Source organism: Phoenix dactylifera, unplaced genomic scaffold, assembly GCF_009389715.1.
Source record: "Phoenix dactylifera cultivar Barhee BC4 unplaced genomic scaffold, palm_55x_up_171113_PBpolish2nd_filt_p 000328F, whole genome shotgun sequence".
Classification (NCBI taxonomy): Eukaryota; Viridiplantae; Streptophyta; class Magnoliopsida; order Arecales; family Arecaceae; genus Phoenix; species Phoenix dactylifera.
In genome coordinates this window covers 85,997-99,473 of record NW_024067792.1, presented here as the reverse complement: position 1 = coordinate 99,473, position 13,477 = coordinate 85,997, and the positions used below count along the sequence as shown (strand labels likewise).

Here is a 13,477-nt window from a genome sequence, read left to right as displayed (position 1 = left end):
ATTAGCTTCATAGAATGCACAAAATCAAAGCATCTGCACAATGCCCAGACTACAAGCATAATGCCACAAGGCGAGTCCCTGGGACGTGGATCCAAAACCAAATGGGAATATGGGCTTCGGGTAACCAAATATGAACTGGTACCATAGGCACTTTGATGGCGAAAGAAGCAATCCATAGAAAGATTTGGCGCCGCTCACTAAATTCTGTGGTTAATAAGATTTGTGAATCGGTGGTTCCTGTTTGGAGAAGAATCAACGGAATAGCTAATAGCATAAAAACTGATCCAAGTGAAGTATATAGGAAAAACTGATATGCAGCCTTGATCTTTCTTTGTCTCGAACCCTTACCCCTATAATAATGGTAGTGGATCCAAATAGCTGAAGAAGTTGCAAGCAGCCTCTCACGGGGACTACAGAGTAGGTTTCAACAACCTGCCGTTCACGCTAAACAGTAAATAATGCAAGCTAATATTGTGAATTGTACAAAACCAGAATCAGCAACAAAAGGTACATGGCACAAACGCTCAGAATATGCCATAGCTAAAAAGGGTCACGGCTTGGAAACAAGATAATATACATTGTGCTCATTAAGAACATTTCCAATGAAGTGCAGGCCCCAGCAAACAATAAACAAACCAATGAGGTCAAAATCATATCGCACGAGGGGGAAAAAAACAATCATTGCATCACCTGAGGCTCCCATGTAACCATCACCCCCAGAAACATTAAAAAATGTACAATATCTCTATAAGGATAAGAGTGACAGCTATAATAAGCGGCATCCCAGAAGTAACCAACCTCAAAACTTTTTATTCAAGCTCTATAAATTTATTAAGGTCCAGATACGAGACCAAACATCAGACTGCTCATTGTGGCAGACATAGCTAGCCACCTAGAGCTCTTATGAAGTCACATACCACTTTAAGAAACTCGAATACCACATAACAATAACATAAGCAAACACAAAATAGACTGGCTGGCTGCTTCACTAAATAAGCCAAAAGGAACACAAGAACACACGACGACTGGATTTTAGAAAGCTCGCTTTCACTACGATAACCATCCTCTCAGAACATCTCCTTATCTTTCCCATCTTTCTCCTCCTCCACCTCCTCGTCTTCCCAGCAGCATCTCATCTTCTTATCATTGCCAGCTTTCTCCACATCATTTCCTTCCCAGCAATGCAGGATGGATCTTGGCGACACAGCAGAAGCGGAAAAGCTCTGGTACATCAGCAGAGCACCACCTGGCAGGTCCTGTTCCACCAGATCATTACAGGCATAGCCATCTAATTCCACCTTCCTCCCCCACATGCCTGCTAGCCCGCGCCCACCAAAGATAGTAACCGCAACAGAGAACTCAGAAGGGCCAAAGCACTTGAGAACTCTCTCGATCAAGTCCCCGTACACCAATGAGCCAGGGTTGAACCCCATGGCTTCATAACTAGCATAGCTGAACCCTTCCTCCGGGGTCACATGGATTGTGGAGAGAGAAGGGCCATGGATCCCATTCATTGAGTACCCACAGGGATCGAATTCAAAGTCGCATATCTCCATTTCAGGGATGATATCAGAAATTCCAGAGAGCTTTGTCATCTCCTTAGCAGAATAAGAATGTCCGTCCCCTGAATTTTTGAAGAAGATCGATGCCCGCTCAGTGTTCAGTCCAGTCATGCACATTTCAAGAGTAACCATGGGCAGTTCAGGCTTCTGGGTTGCATAATATATATGCCACTTACGGTTGGGCACTGCTGGATCGCCTATCACATAAGCCTTACCACCCAAACCGAGGTCACCAAAGAACTGATTAAGGACTGCAACCTCCTCCGAGAAGCTGCGGTGGGGAGATGGCTGGGCACCAGGAAAGATGAAAGTCCCGCGGGAGTACTTTGCAGACAGAAGAGAGAGCGAAAGCTCCTCAGCCAGCTCGAGGATTCTAGGAATGGACAGTAGGAGCTTCGTTGTCCCGCAGGTCTTCAGGATTATCTTATATGGATAGACAAAAAGGCTTGATTCAGAAAGCACATAAGAATCAAAGTCCTTGTTTGAGAGCTGAGACACGATAGTGCACCGTGCCAGATCCAGAATAGAGTCAACTTGTGCCCGTGAGAGGGCACGCAAGCCTCGGCCTTGGGGATCCACAAAGACGGGCGCCTCGGAGAAAGTGATCTCAAGGCGCTTCTCATAGCCCTCAAACCCGATTGGCGAGACAGGTGGTGGGTTTGGGGAATCAACCGAAAAGATTGCCATTGAATCAAGCATGAGAATGCTTGTGGCTGATGAAGGAGAAGAAAGAAAGACAAGGAGGGAGACTGAGAGTGAGGTTTGCTTATTAGAAAGCAGCTAGCCAGAGAAGTTGGTTTAAAGGAGAAATTAAAACAGAAATTTGGAAAATCCTACTCTAAGAAAGAGGGCATCCACAGGGATATCATGATGGCTTTCTCACGCACTGCAACAGACCAAAATAACAACACATCAGTAGCTAATACACCAATGAAAGGAAACAGATAGGCAGAAATTGAACATTTGTTAATACTTACGTTGGAGTATGCAGCAGACTGGAACTTCTTGATTCCACCGTGAGGTCGAACGTCTTCAATGCTGTAGCCGAGGGGAACTTCGTACTGTAATGAACTACTACTACTAGACTTCTTCTTACCACCTTTAGACTCCATTAAAACATTCACACCTCCTGTAGCACCAGAAAAACAGATCAGTCTCGCCTGAAAAACTTATGCACAGAAAAACTTAACCAGAAAAGCAGTTGCAAAATATCAATGTTAGGAACACATATCTGCTAACATAAACACAAGACTGGATAAATATAATTACATAAGCATAAGTGATGGACTCATGCAAGAAACAATATTTATAAGGCCCAGATCATGTTTTAACGAAAAAGAAAAGGAAAGGGAAAGCATCCTATCAAACATTCAAAAAGCTAGAGAAAACAACACATGAAGACCCATAGATACATATGTATATATGTATGTGTGTGTGTAAATACAAACAAGAATGAAAACTCGTAAAAATGTACACGATAAATAGCGGTTATCATATCGCGTACCGATAATAATTCTTGGTAGAAAAAAAAAAACAAAAATCAAAGGAATAAAGATGAGGTTTTGATCTACAAGCGAATAAAATAGAAAAAAGAAAAAAAACACGGGCGATTCACAGAACTTAAAGAGCAGAGGAAACGCAAAGAGAGCACCAACGAGATAGGATCATTCATAAACAAAGATTATTCCCTATACAACCAGATCTACATCAAACAAAAACTTCAGAAGAATCGAACTGTAAATAAAGGCAAGCATCAATAGGGAAAAAACAACAAAGCCATAGTTTTGTTTTTGTTTAATGACACAACAAGCATAAAGGAGGTAACAGATTTAGCAAAAAAGAAAAAAGTCACCGGAATCTACCAACAGGAACACCAATTTACCTTCCTAAAGATTAAAAAGAAAAATCACCGCATCCATCAACAACGGCCATCGATTCAACATTCTAATCCATCACAAAACGCATAAACAAGACACAAACACACATTAAAGAACAGATCTGTAACCAAATCAAAAACCAGGAAGAAAACAAGTTCTTGTCCTTATTCAGACATCAAACAAAAAGAACAACAGGAGAATCAAAAAGAAAAACAGCGAAAACCAAACGAGATCTAAATCATATGGTATTATCCCCAGAAAGACCCATATGAAATCGATCAATCCACGATACCTCTAATGTAATCACAAAATCGAAAAAAGAAATCAACGAACAGAGAATAGAAGAGGAAACATACTTTTCAATGACAAAACACTCTGTCTCGACGACGGCGGCGAAGAACCCGAAGACCCCAACGATCTCTGAAGTCTTATGGGAAAGAAGAGGACGGAACAAGATTAAGAGAGAGAGCGGCAGAGGAAATCGGCAACCCTAGCGAGAGATGGATGCGAGAGAACTCGGAGGCGAACGGAGAGGCTTTAAATAGGAGTGGTCCCTGGACGAATTCGCAGCCGCGGGCGAGCGATTTTGGCGAGCTGTGACCCCCAATTTATAGCACTCCTTCGGCGTTACGTAAGCCCTTTAGCCTGCAAGCCCTAAAACGGAAACGGATTCCCACTACCCCCAGCCGCCTAGGGAATCGACTCCAGAAAGGATTCTGATTCCTTTAATTAATTAATTAATCAATTTAAAAGCGAAACATCCGCCGCGCACCACCGTCCTCCGGTCCTTCGGGGAAATTTTCCCGGAAACGCGTTTCCTTGCGAATAGGCGATTCGCGCGGCAGGTAAACGGATTCATTCCTCGTGAAACTTCGAGCCGGGTGTGGTGCGGTTCCGCTGAGATTCCCATGCGAGCGGGCTGCGCTGATTCTCTAACGAGATTGTGACGCGTGTCCTGTTTAGCCGCGAAAGAGGGGGAGTTTAGAACATTGCCCAAGAAAGGCCGCCACGTATGTTAAGATCCGCTCATTTTTTTCGTGATTTCCGAATTCCGAGTCGGATTCGTTTCACCCGATCCGATACCATGTTTACGATGATCCGCGGTTCACGTTAAAATGGCTAGCGAAGTCGGAATGGATGGAGGAGAACGGCCGCAAAAGTAAACCTTAGAAGAACGGACTAGAGGTGTTCCGCGGGTGAAAGGGACCATTAGCATCCAAAAAGTTCACGCGACGCTGACTCCTGCGAAGCGCAAACGAGGACAGATGGCCTCATTCTACGCCACGCAAAAAAGAAATAAAGAAAAAGAAAAAAAATTGGAGAACGGAAGGAGAATATAGAAAGCTAATAAGTTTACGATGAAAGGATAACCTCACAGCTCTCCCTATTTTAGGAAAAAAACGCGCCACAAATAGCTACGACTGCAATCAGAACGAGTTCTATTCTTGATAAACGGAAACAGGTCCACCAGCGCACGAATAAACCACGAATAATTATTCAGATCAATTCTTTTGAGGCGGTTAGAGATAGTGAATACTATGGCTATAAGAAAAGTTACTTCATTCGTTATTCTTGTGTTTTTGTTTGGCTATTATCTTTTGAAATAGTTTTAAATTGGGAAGCGTTTCTTAAATATATATATATATATATATATATATATATATATATATATATATATATATATATATATATATATATATATATATATATCCATAAATGGTAGTTTTATGCCAACTTATTCTAATTTTTTTAAAAAAAACAGCCATGTTATTTGGCGCATACGGAGTCCGTTTCAAGCATTAATGATGTTATCTTATTTTAGAAGGGCTTGGACACTTATATCTAGAAAAATAATTTTTTTCTACATATATGGACAAAAATATCGGCGAAGATAATTTCTTTTTATAGTCTAAGAGTTTGCTTTTCAATTCACTGACTCAACCTATCTTTAAGGCCTGGGGATTCAAGGGTTTATCCTTAGAATAAGTAGCAAATGCAGCGAGATGGGATAAGTTCAGCCCATTCATTTGTTCATGGTTATTGTTACATTTATGCTAAGTATAATTTATACCTAGGACCTTATATATGGTATAAGTTTAAATGGGCCGATATAGCTCGGTTTTAATGCCCTTTTAGACCTTTAGCCTCCTACAATATTAATATTATTATAAACATTACATTAGAAATATTATATTTTATAATATAATATTTTAATATATATTATATGGTATAATCTTTACATTATATTATCATATTACATAGTATAATATAAAATAAAAGGGATTGAAAGGGTGAGGTTGTCTAATTTTATAGAAAATCACTTTATTTATCGGCTCATCTCCAAATAATATTTTCACTATCAGCAACCAAACATTATATTCTTTTTACCACCGAGGTGGTAGCACAATTGAAACAGGACTTTGTTTCCAATGGAGTGACCTAGGTTTGAAACGCGTGGGTGTCGATTAAATACAGAAACCGAATGTTCCCCACCTGATTTATCCGTTGGGAGCGCTGCTGGTCCTCTAATATTGAGGTGATGCTAGAATGACGTATTCACACGCGGGTTCGCTCGTGCTGGTGGGATGGATATAAGAAACTTTCTACTTGCGTCGAATATTTTCTGGTGGAAAGAAGGCTCAATGGGAGTGCTACGTAGGTGGGGTTAATTCCCATCCCTCTTGCTAAAGCTAAAAAAAACATTATATTCTTTTTGTACCAATATAAATAATTAATATTCTTTAATATAAATATATATATATATATATTTGCTTTTCTAGAATGGGAAAACAAAACGAAGAGATAAAGATTAGGAGGGAGCTGGGATCCCCAGACCTCCACGCAACGCAAGGAGGAAGAGGACAAATGACAGCCGGAGATCACTTGGGTGGATGCCAACAAATGGAGGAGAACTCCTGAAAGCTCTGGGTGCCTACAAAATAGGAAGTAGTTGGAGTGCGGTGAGAGCACAGGGGGTGAGGCGTTTATCGACATGCGGGGACATCGGCGGAACGCTGACAGCGGAGCGCGTCGACCGCGTCACATCGCCGGGAAACCTGACAGTGGAGGGCGTCAAAATGCGTCACATCGCCGGGAAACCGGACCTTGGAGGGGCGTCAAAATGCGTCACATCGCGGAATCCGATTCTCCGCCCACCTACCCTTAACGTCAGGGACGCCCCCTCCAACTCGGAACAGAAGCGCGCATGTTGCGACACGACGACTCTGATTACAAAAGAGTGAGCATCATCAAACGGATAGGCAAGAGACTGCATTCTCCGAAAATTTTTTTTAAAAAGAAAAACTACGATGTTGCGAGGTATATCATATTTTAATTATTTTTGAAATAAAATAAATTAATATAATAAATTATATCCAATAAAAAAATTAATAGCTAAATTTGTATTCATGAAATCCAATAATGATTGAGAGAAATTTTCGGCACTAATACCATCAGAAACTCTCAAATACTGACATCAATAATACCAGCCATATCTGATAAAGCATAGTATATATATATTTTTTAAATAACATCGGAGCATATTAATTTTAACATCAGAGGAGCCAACTTTTTTTAGGCTAATAGATCAGTTTGAAGAGGCTAACGAGGTCGTGAACTGGGTAGCTTCTTATGTAACCGGTCACTCCGAAAATATTCTGTGGACTGGAGAGGGAGAGTTACTTAAAATATTTTAAAATTTATTATTTTTTAATTTTATTAGATATATTTGTATTCGAACTATATGAACGCCCGCTTTAGCAAGGAAAAAAAAAAAAAGAAAAAGAAAGAAAGAGCTAGGCCCATTGCTCGCGCTCGACCACGATCGACTGATCGTGGGAGAGTTGGAGAATAACTTCCAACTCTCCAATCGTGCCGAGCTCCGTGGCGAGGGCTTGTATGGTTCGGACGTTGGATCCTGCCCATGATTGGGGGTGGAGATGGTCTGTGAGGCGGCCGCAGCCAAAGGAGAAGCTGGAATGGAGAAAGGGTGCAGGGGAGTTCATGAATCGGATGAAGTGAAGCTCGCCGACATCCAACGAGGCGCTGCCGAATACGCTGAGGAGTAGCGCCTCCTTCGGTGATGGTGGGAAAGTGGCCGAGCAGCAGAAGAAGACAGGTCGTGGGGATGGAGGAGCAAACCAGTGGAGAAGCTGACCTCCTCGAATCCCTTTATTGCATGTCGATAGCGGAGTTCCCTCTCTAGCGAGGCGGCAGAGGAGAGGAAGAGGGCGAAGAGATCCCAGCAAAGCGGGGTGGTTGGCGGCGAGCTCGGCGATGGCCAGGCGGCATTCGCTTGGGCGCTCATTGGCCCCCATCCTTCAGGAGCTTTTTGAGGGCGGAGCAGATGCCGACATGGAGCATGCTGTCAACGCCCTCCGGGTTCCGGTCGAGGAGGCCGAGGGTGCAAGCGGCGTTCTCTTGGTCGTCGGCCTGGCCCTCCTTGATGAGGTGAAAGAGCTGGTCGATGAGCCTCTCGCGGATGCATACTTCAATTTGGTTCGATCCCATGGCGCCAGTGTTCATGTCGTCCCTACTCCTACTGGATGGTTTTCATGGAAGAGGATCCATCCTATCGAGAATCAGATGCTGGCCTCTGGACTGTAGGTCGAGCTCATGCTGGAGAACAAGTACAACAGCCGGAACCCCACTAGGGTCGAGGGACTGGTGTGGGACCGTGAGCAGCGGAAGTCCAACCGGGCTTTCCAGCAGAACGACGTCGGCAGCAACAGCGATGGTGCCGGCGGTAATAATGATGCCAGGAGCTACGGAAGGGAGCCTGGAGTCAGTGCCGGCCCGAGCGTTAGGCGACCGAGGCGGTCGCCTAAGGCCTCAGGCCAATGGAGGGCCTCCGGGAGGCGTGACCAAAAGGAAGCAAAGGCCCCATGTGAAAACAGGAACAGGAGCTTCCCCCTTGATGGAAGGCTACGAGTCTTCCCCCTTGATGGAAGGGAGGTGGAGAGTTTCCTGGCCTGCAGAGAGGCAATTTGGGAAGTTGGGGACAGTAGTTTTGTTTTGGGTGGAGAGAGAGAGAGAGGAGGAGGAGGGATTTGGTTGGCTTGATACACGCCTGAAGCCACTCTTATCTTTCATCCCTTCTCTTTTTTGGTTTTAGTCTTGGTTTTCCTTCCCTCACATTACTCCTGATCTAGCTGGGCCATCGGGAAGAAAGATAGAGGGATTGGAGATGGACTTCTTGAGTTCTTGGAGGGTGGAGATTCTTTTAATTTTCTCCTCTGGGTTTCTTCTCCCCTCTTGGGTGGTAGAGAGAGAAAAGGAGGGAGGGGGTTGAATGGCTGCTGTGCTGTGATGTTGCAGTTGCTGCTTGGGTACTCACTTGAAGGGGAGATGGTGGGACGGGACTTTTATTAATTAGATGGAGTGAATTTCCCATAATGCCCCTACTTTCTCTTATAGAGAGGCTTCTTTCTGGACAAACCATGAAGGGCTCGTTTGGTTCGCGAGAAGCATTTTCCTTCCTATGAATATGATTCCTGGAAAACAAATTCCTAGGAAGAGGATGCCTAGGAAAGTACTTTTGGCATGTTTGGTTGACCATGGAAAAGTGACAAATTTCCAAGGTGCTTATGTTTGGTTGGCCATCCACTTTCCTAGGAAAGTTATATATAATTCCTATTATGCCCTTAATAAAAATTAGGTTTTTAATCCCTCTTTAATGCTTCTTTAATGCTGAAGGGACTTTTTGGGAAAAAGTAAAAATGGAGTGATTCCCGCCGGGAAAGTAACTTTCCCATGTTTCTCATGGGAAAGACTTTCCCATGAAATGTGGGAATCACATTCCCATGGGAATACAACTTTTTCTTCTCTCTCCTTTGAAAACTCCAACCAAACAAGAGGCATCTCATTACTTTCCCGTTGACCACACTTTCCTCCCTTCTTTTCCCGCGAACCAAACGAGCCCGAAGTGCCACGGGATGACCTTTTCTTATCCTGCTCTTGCTTGACATGGTAAACAGTATTGCCCAGCATTATCTCAATTATTTAATCAGTTTTATGGCCCGGCAATTACATTTCTATGTTTCCATTCAAAAATTATATTAAACTGAAAAAACTTTTTGTCTACTTTTGTTAGATTCATGTATCTTTGTTGAAATAGTATACTTGATAGCTATCTATTTTCATATTATTTTTTTAAATATTTTATATTTATTAAAAAAATTTATTATTAAAAAAAAAGGCCTCATTCATTGGATTCGCCTTAGGCCCCCAAATGTATCGGGCCGCCCCTGCCTGGAGTATCGGAGCAGGGGATCTCGAGACAGGTTCCGGCAGATGGCACGGGCCATGATCGATGTGAAAATTGATTTGGCAAGTGTAACTAGTAAATCAAATGGATAAGTTATGATTTAGACTAACTTCGTCATGAAATAGTTTCTACGGACTTATGTATATGATAGCATCGATGAACTTACGCATGGGATAGTGTTCACAGACTTATTCGTGAAATTTTGTCAGCCTTAGAGTGGATTATGATCTTAGATAGTCTAAAGCCGAAAAAATATTGCTATGAAATCTGAAAATCAAATTAATAAGGAACGGATGATAGGGCATAAGAAATTATTATTGAACAATTGGTTTAATTTTATATATATATATATATGCTTCTTTGATAAGATGAAAATGATGGCTTATGTGCATGTTAATTGTACGAGCTTTATGAGAATTGATATGGTATTTATTTTACCTGATATTATTTATTTGATTATTTTCTAATACTTATGGCGTAGTGGTTTAGGATTCTGACTGGGCCCGAAAAACAAATATCCTTTCTTGCTTTTTTTTTTTTAGAGTTTCAGGTTGCATAGTATTTGGCAATAGTTGAGATCATAGGTGGAAGAGATGAATAGATAGAGCATCCTTATTTCCGGTAGGATGAACGGATCTAGAAATTTTATGCAAGTTTGTTATTTATTATGAAATGAGATCATTATGTTCGTGAAAATTGAGGTTATATTAAATTTTTCAGGTGTAGCATACCCTTTAGGGTCCTTGCCTACGGAGTGTGTGGCCGTATCATGTGGGCGATCTAGATGTTGGGTTTGGGGCATAACATATATTATCAATACATATTGTATGTTAAATAATAAATTTTAAAGATGGTTAAGTATGTTAATACAGACATCCATACGATGCAGGGAGAGTTTTAGATGAGTTGAATTTTTATTTTAGATATATATATATATATATATATATGATAAAATGATAAAAAAAATATAGAAAAATTGAGCATATCATGCCGTGAATTTTAAATGGTCTGGACTCTCCTTCTCTGCTCCCACTGCAAAAAAAATATATTTTTCTATACCTCTACCAAAATAAAAGTTTCTAATTATCTTCTTTAATTAGAAGTTTCACTTTTCAAAACTTTTTTTAGTTAAAATTAAGATTTTACAATCAAAAAGATTCATGGATTAAAAAAATATAAATTAATATATATTATTTTAAACTAAAATTATTTTTTATAAAAAAAATTATTTTTGGATGTGCATTGCATGCATAGAATGCTCTTATCCATGGTAGATTATCCAACCAAGATCATTATGTTAATCATAAAATGAGGCCCTCCCAGTTCAACCCAAAAGTTTAGAGGGTCCAAACATCTTCCTTAAATTTGGTGTCAAATCTTCCAAAATTTATGGAGATTGGTTGAGGCTTTTCTTATCTTTTGTTCCCGTAATTGACCATCCCAGCCTCCCTTTCCTCACTCCCCTCCTTTGAGAAGGGTTAGAGCAAGGTTATTATTTTACTTACCCTTATACAACCACTTCTAATCCCTCTTTTTTCAATAGAGTCAGTGATTAATTTTCTACTAATATTTACGAAGATTTGTATGTCATGAGTAAGTTTGCTCAATGCATAAATTAAACTTGATCTTTTGATTTACTAAACAAAGTCCAAAGCTATTATAATTCATTTGTCATTTGCTGCGATATCAAAAATTTCTAGTGGAAATTGTGTCCACACGCATCAAACCATTTGATATGTTAATGCCACATGGACTCTTGGCTTTGCATTGCAATCCATCTAAATACCATGTCACATATAGCTCCCATGCATCATATCAAAAACTGTTTTACATCAATTTTGATGTAGATCTAAGGGTTCATAATGCATTGAACCATCAAATTAGCATTGGGAGCCCAACAATAAGAACATAAACTTTATTATAAAATATTAATGTCAATAAACGTCATGCATGCAATTTCTTATTCGAGATTGATGCCTATGCATCAATTTCTTATTAGAATTATCTGAAATTATCTTTGTTTACTTCGACGCTACAGGATGCTAAAAAACTAATGTATCCATTTGAACCCCACATGAAGGAGGGACAGATAACTTTACATTAATCTAACAAGCTTGACGTGGATCTCCATCACACAAAAAGTCGAGCTCTTCCTCGCCCCCCTCCTCATTCTCTCTCGCTTTCACACATTCAAATATGGGAGCAATACGCCTCCACTTGTTTACAGCTAAGAAAATCTTTGCTTTTATGTACGTGAGCGCTGTTTTGTTAAGTAGCACCTCGAATCTCTTGACTATATCAGCGAATCTTGTCTTGTCTTTTATTTTGTCTTTATTCCTTTTCTTTTTAGTGGAGGCCGAATTGTCTCCCATTCACGCTGCTCTTTTGTCAGTCACACACTATTGATTAATTGGAAACCACCTCTACTGTAGATGCTTGGTGATTTAAGTTTCCAGACTTAAAAAAAACACGAAGTAGATCGTAGATCTTGGATTCTTTTTCATGACCTATATGATTGCTTGTAAATCACCATAAGAAAAAAACCTGGATTTACAATGAAGAACATTTGACAAGTAGTCATGATCTATGTATTTCAAATTTTTAATCTATCTTATCGGTATTTGTTCAGAAAAAATCCATGTTATTAATGGATACACTTTGTTCTTCAAAATTTCGCATCTGTTGTTTTGTTTTATCAGATAAACTTTATTTCTTATTTAGAGAAAGAATCGATAGCAAATGTATAAATTAAAATAAAAAATTTACCTAGAGAAATAAGGTAACCGGTTGCTTCTTTAATTCGCATGCAAGTGTTGTTATCCAAGTTCTTTTTTCTTTGTTTGGGATAAAGAGAGGTAGCCTTTTCTCTAATATTTCTGATCTCCACAGATTATTGAAGACAATTCAATCCTAAATCACTTGATGCATTTAAGAAAGGCTCTATCAACTTGGGAAGTTGGCACATTCCTGGTCCGTTTTTCTTATAAAATATAAATTTTATCTTAATATATATAAAAATATATACGCACATATATATCCATACATAATTAATATATATATATATATATATATATATAGACACACACACATGTGTGCATGAGGATCCATATGGATGTGTGTTTAGTTTTATATTAATCATGCATTGGGTAGATCTTACGTGCTTATATAAGATAAAAAAATTTCAATAATATTTTTCAGCTAATTTTTTTGGATGAGGCTTAAGTGATGATAAATAGTATTAGAGTATATTCGGCTCATGGCTTTTATAGACTAAGCGATAGCTTACTAGACTAAAAATTCAAATTCATTCAAATAAGTATCACAATCAATCTATAGTCAAATTCGATGAATCCATAATTTATATAAATAGGTGACTAGATTTTTTTTTTTTTGATAAGATTTTGAGTTGTGATAATTTGCCCTTCTTTTCTAATATGAAAGGATATGTTAGCCTATTCTTTGCCATCACTATCGCAAATAAATAGCCCATGCAATTTCCTTGAAACTAGGGAGCCTTTCCCACGAAATATGAAAGAGGACGGCCCTAGGCGGCGAGAATAAATAATAAAGTCAATTCGTCTTTGTACGGTCCTGGCTATCCCAAGGTCATATGGAGAAATAAATAATCCCTGACGAAACGGCTGACGATGGGGGGGAAAAAGAGAAAAAAACAAATATGCAATTTAGTCATCTTTGTACCATGATCCTGCCCAACCCGACACGTTAGCGGAATCGACCAGTCGACTTGTTTAATTCGTAAAATTTTTTTTTTA

The 13,477-nt window shown here is 39.9% G+C and overlaps 1 protein-coding gene across 1 annotated transcript; it reads right to left on the bottom strand.

Moving 5' to 3' along the window:
* Positions 1–786: 786 nt before the first annotated feature.
* Positions 787–4,032, bottom strand: LOC120105625 (S-adenosylmethionine decarboxylase proenzyme-like). Its single transcript, XM_039118240.1, has 4 exons — positions 3,796–4,032; positions 2,540–2,691; positions 2,430–2,448; positions 787–2,221 (listed from the first exon to the last, which is right to left on the bottom strand). The coding sequence occupies exons 2-4, from the start codon at positions 2,672–2,674 to the stop codon at positions 1,068–1,070; spliced, it is 1,308 nt and encodes a 435-aa protein (XP_038974168.1). The 5' UTR covers positions 2,675–2,691; positions 3,796–4,032; the 3' UTR covers positions 787–1,067.
* Positions 4,033–13,477: the final 9,445 nt, after the last annotated feature.

Bases quoted from the DNA above. Each gene is read 5' to 3' on its own strand.
- LOC120105625 (XM_039118240.1), bottom strand. From the start codon at position 2,674: ATGGAGTCTAAAGGTGGTAAGAAGAAGTCTAGTAGTAGTAGTTCATTA.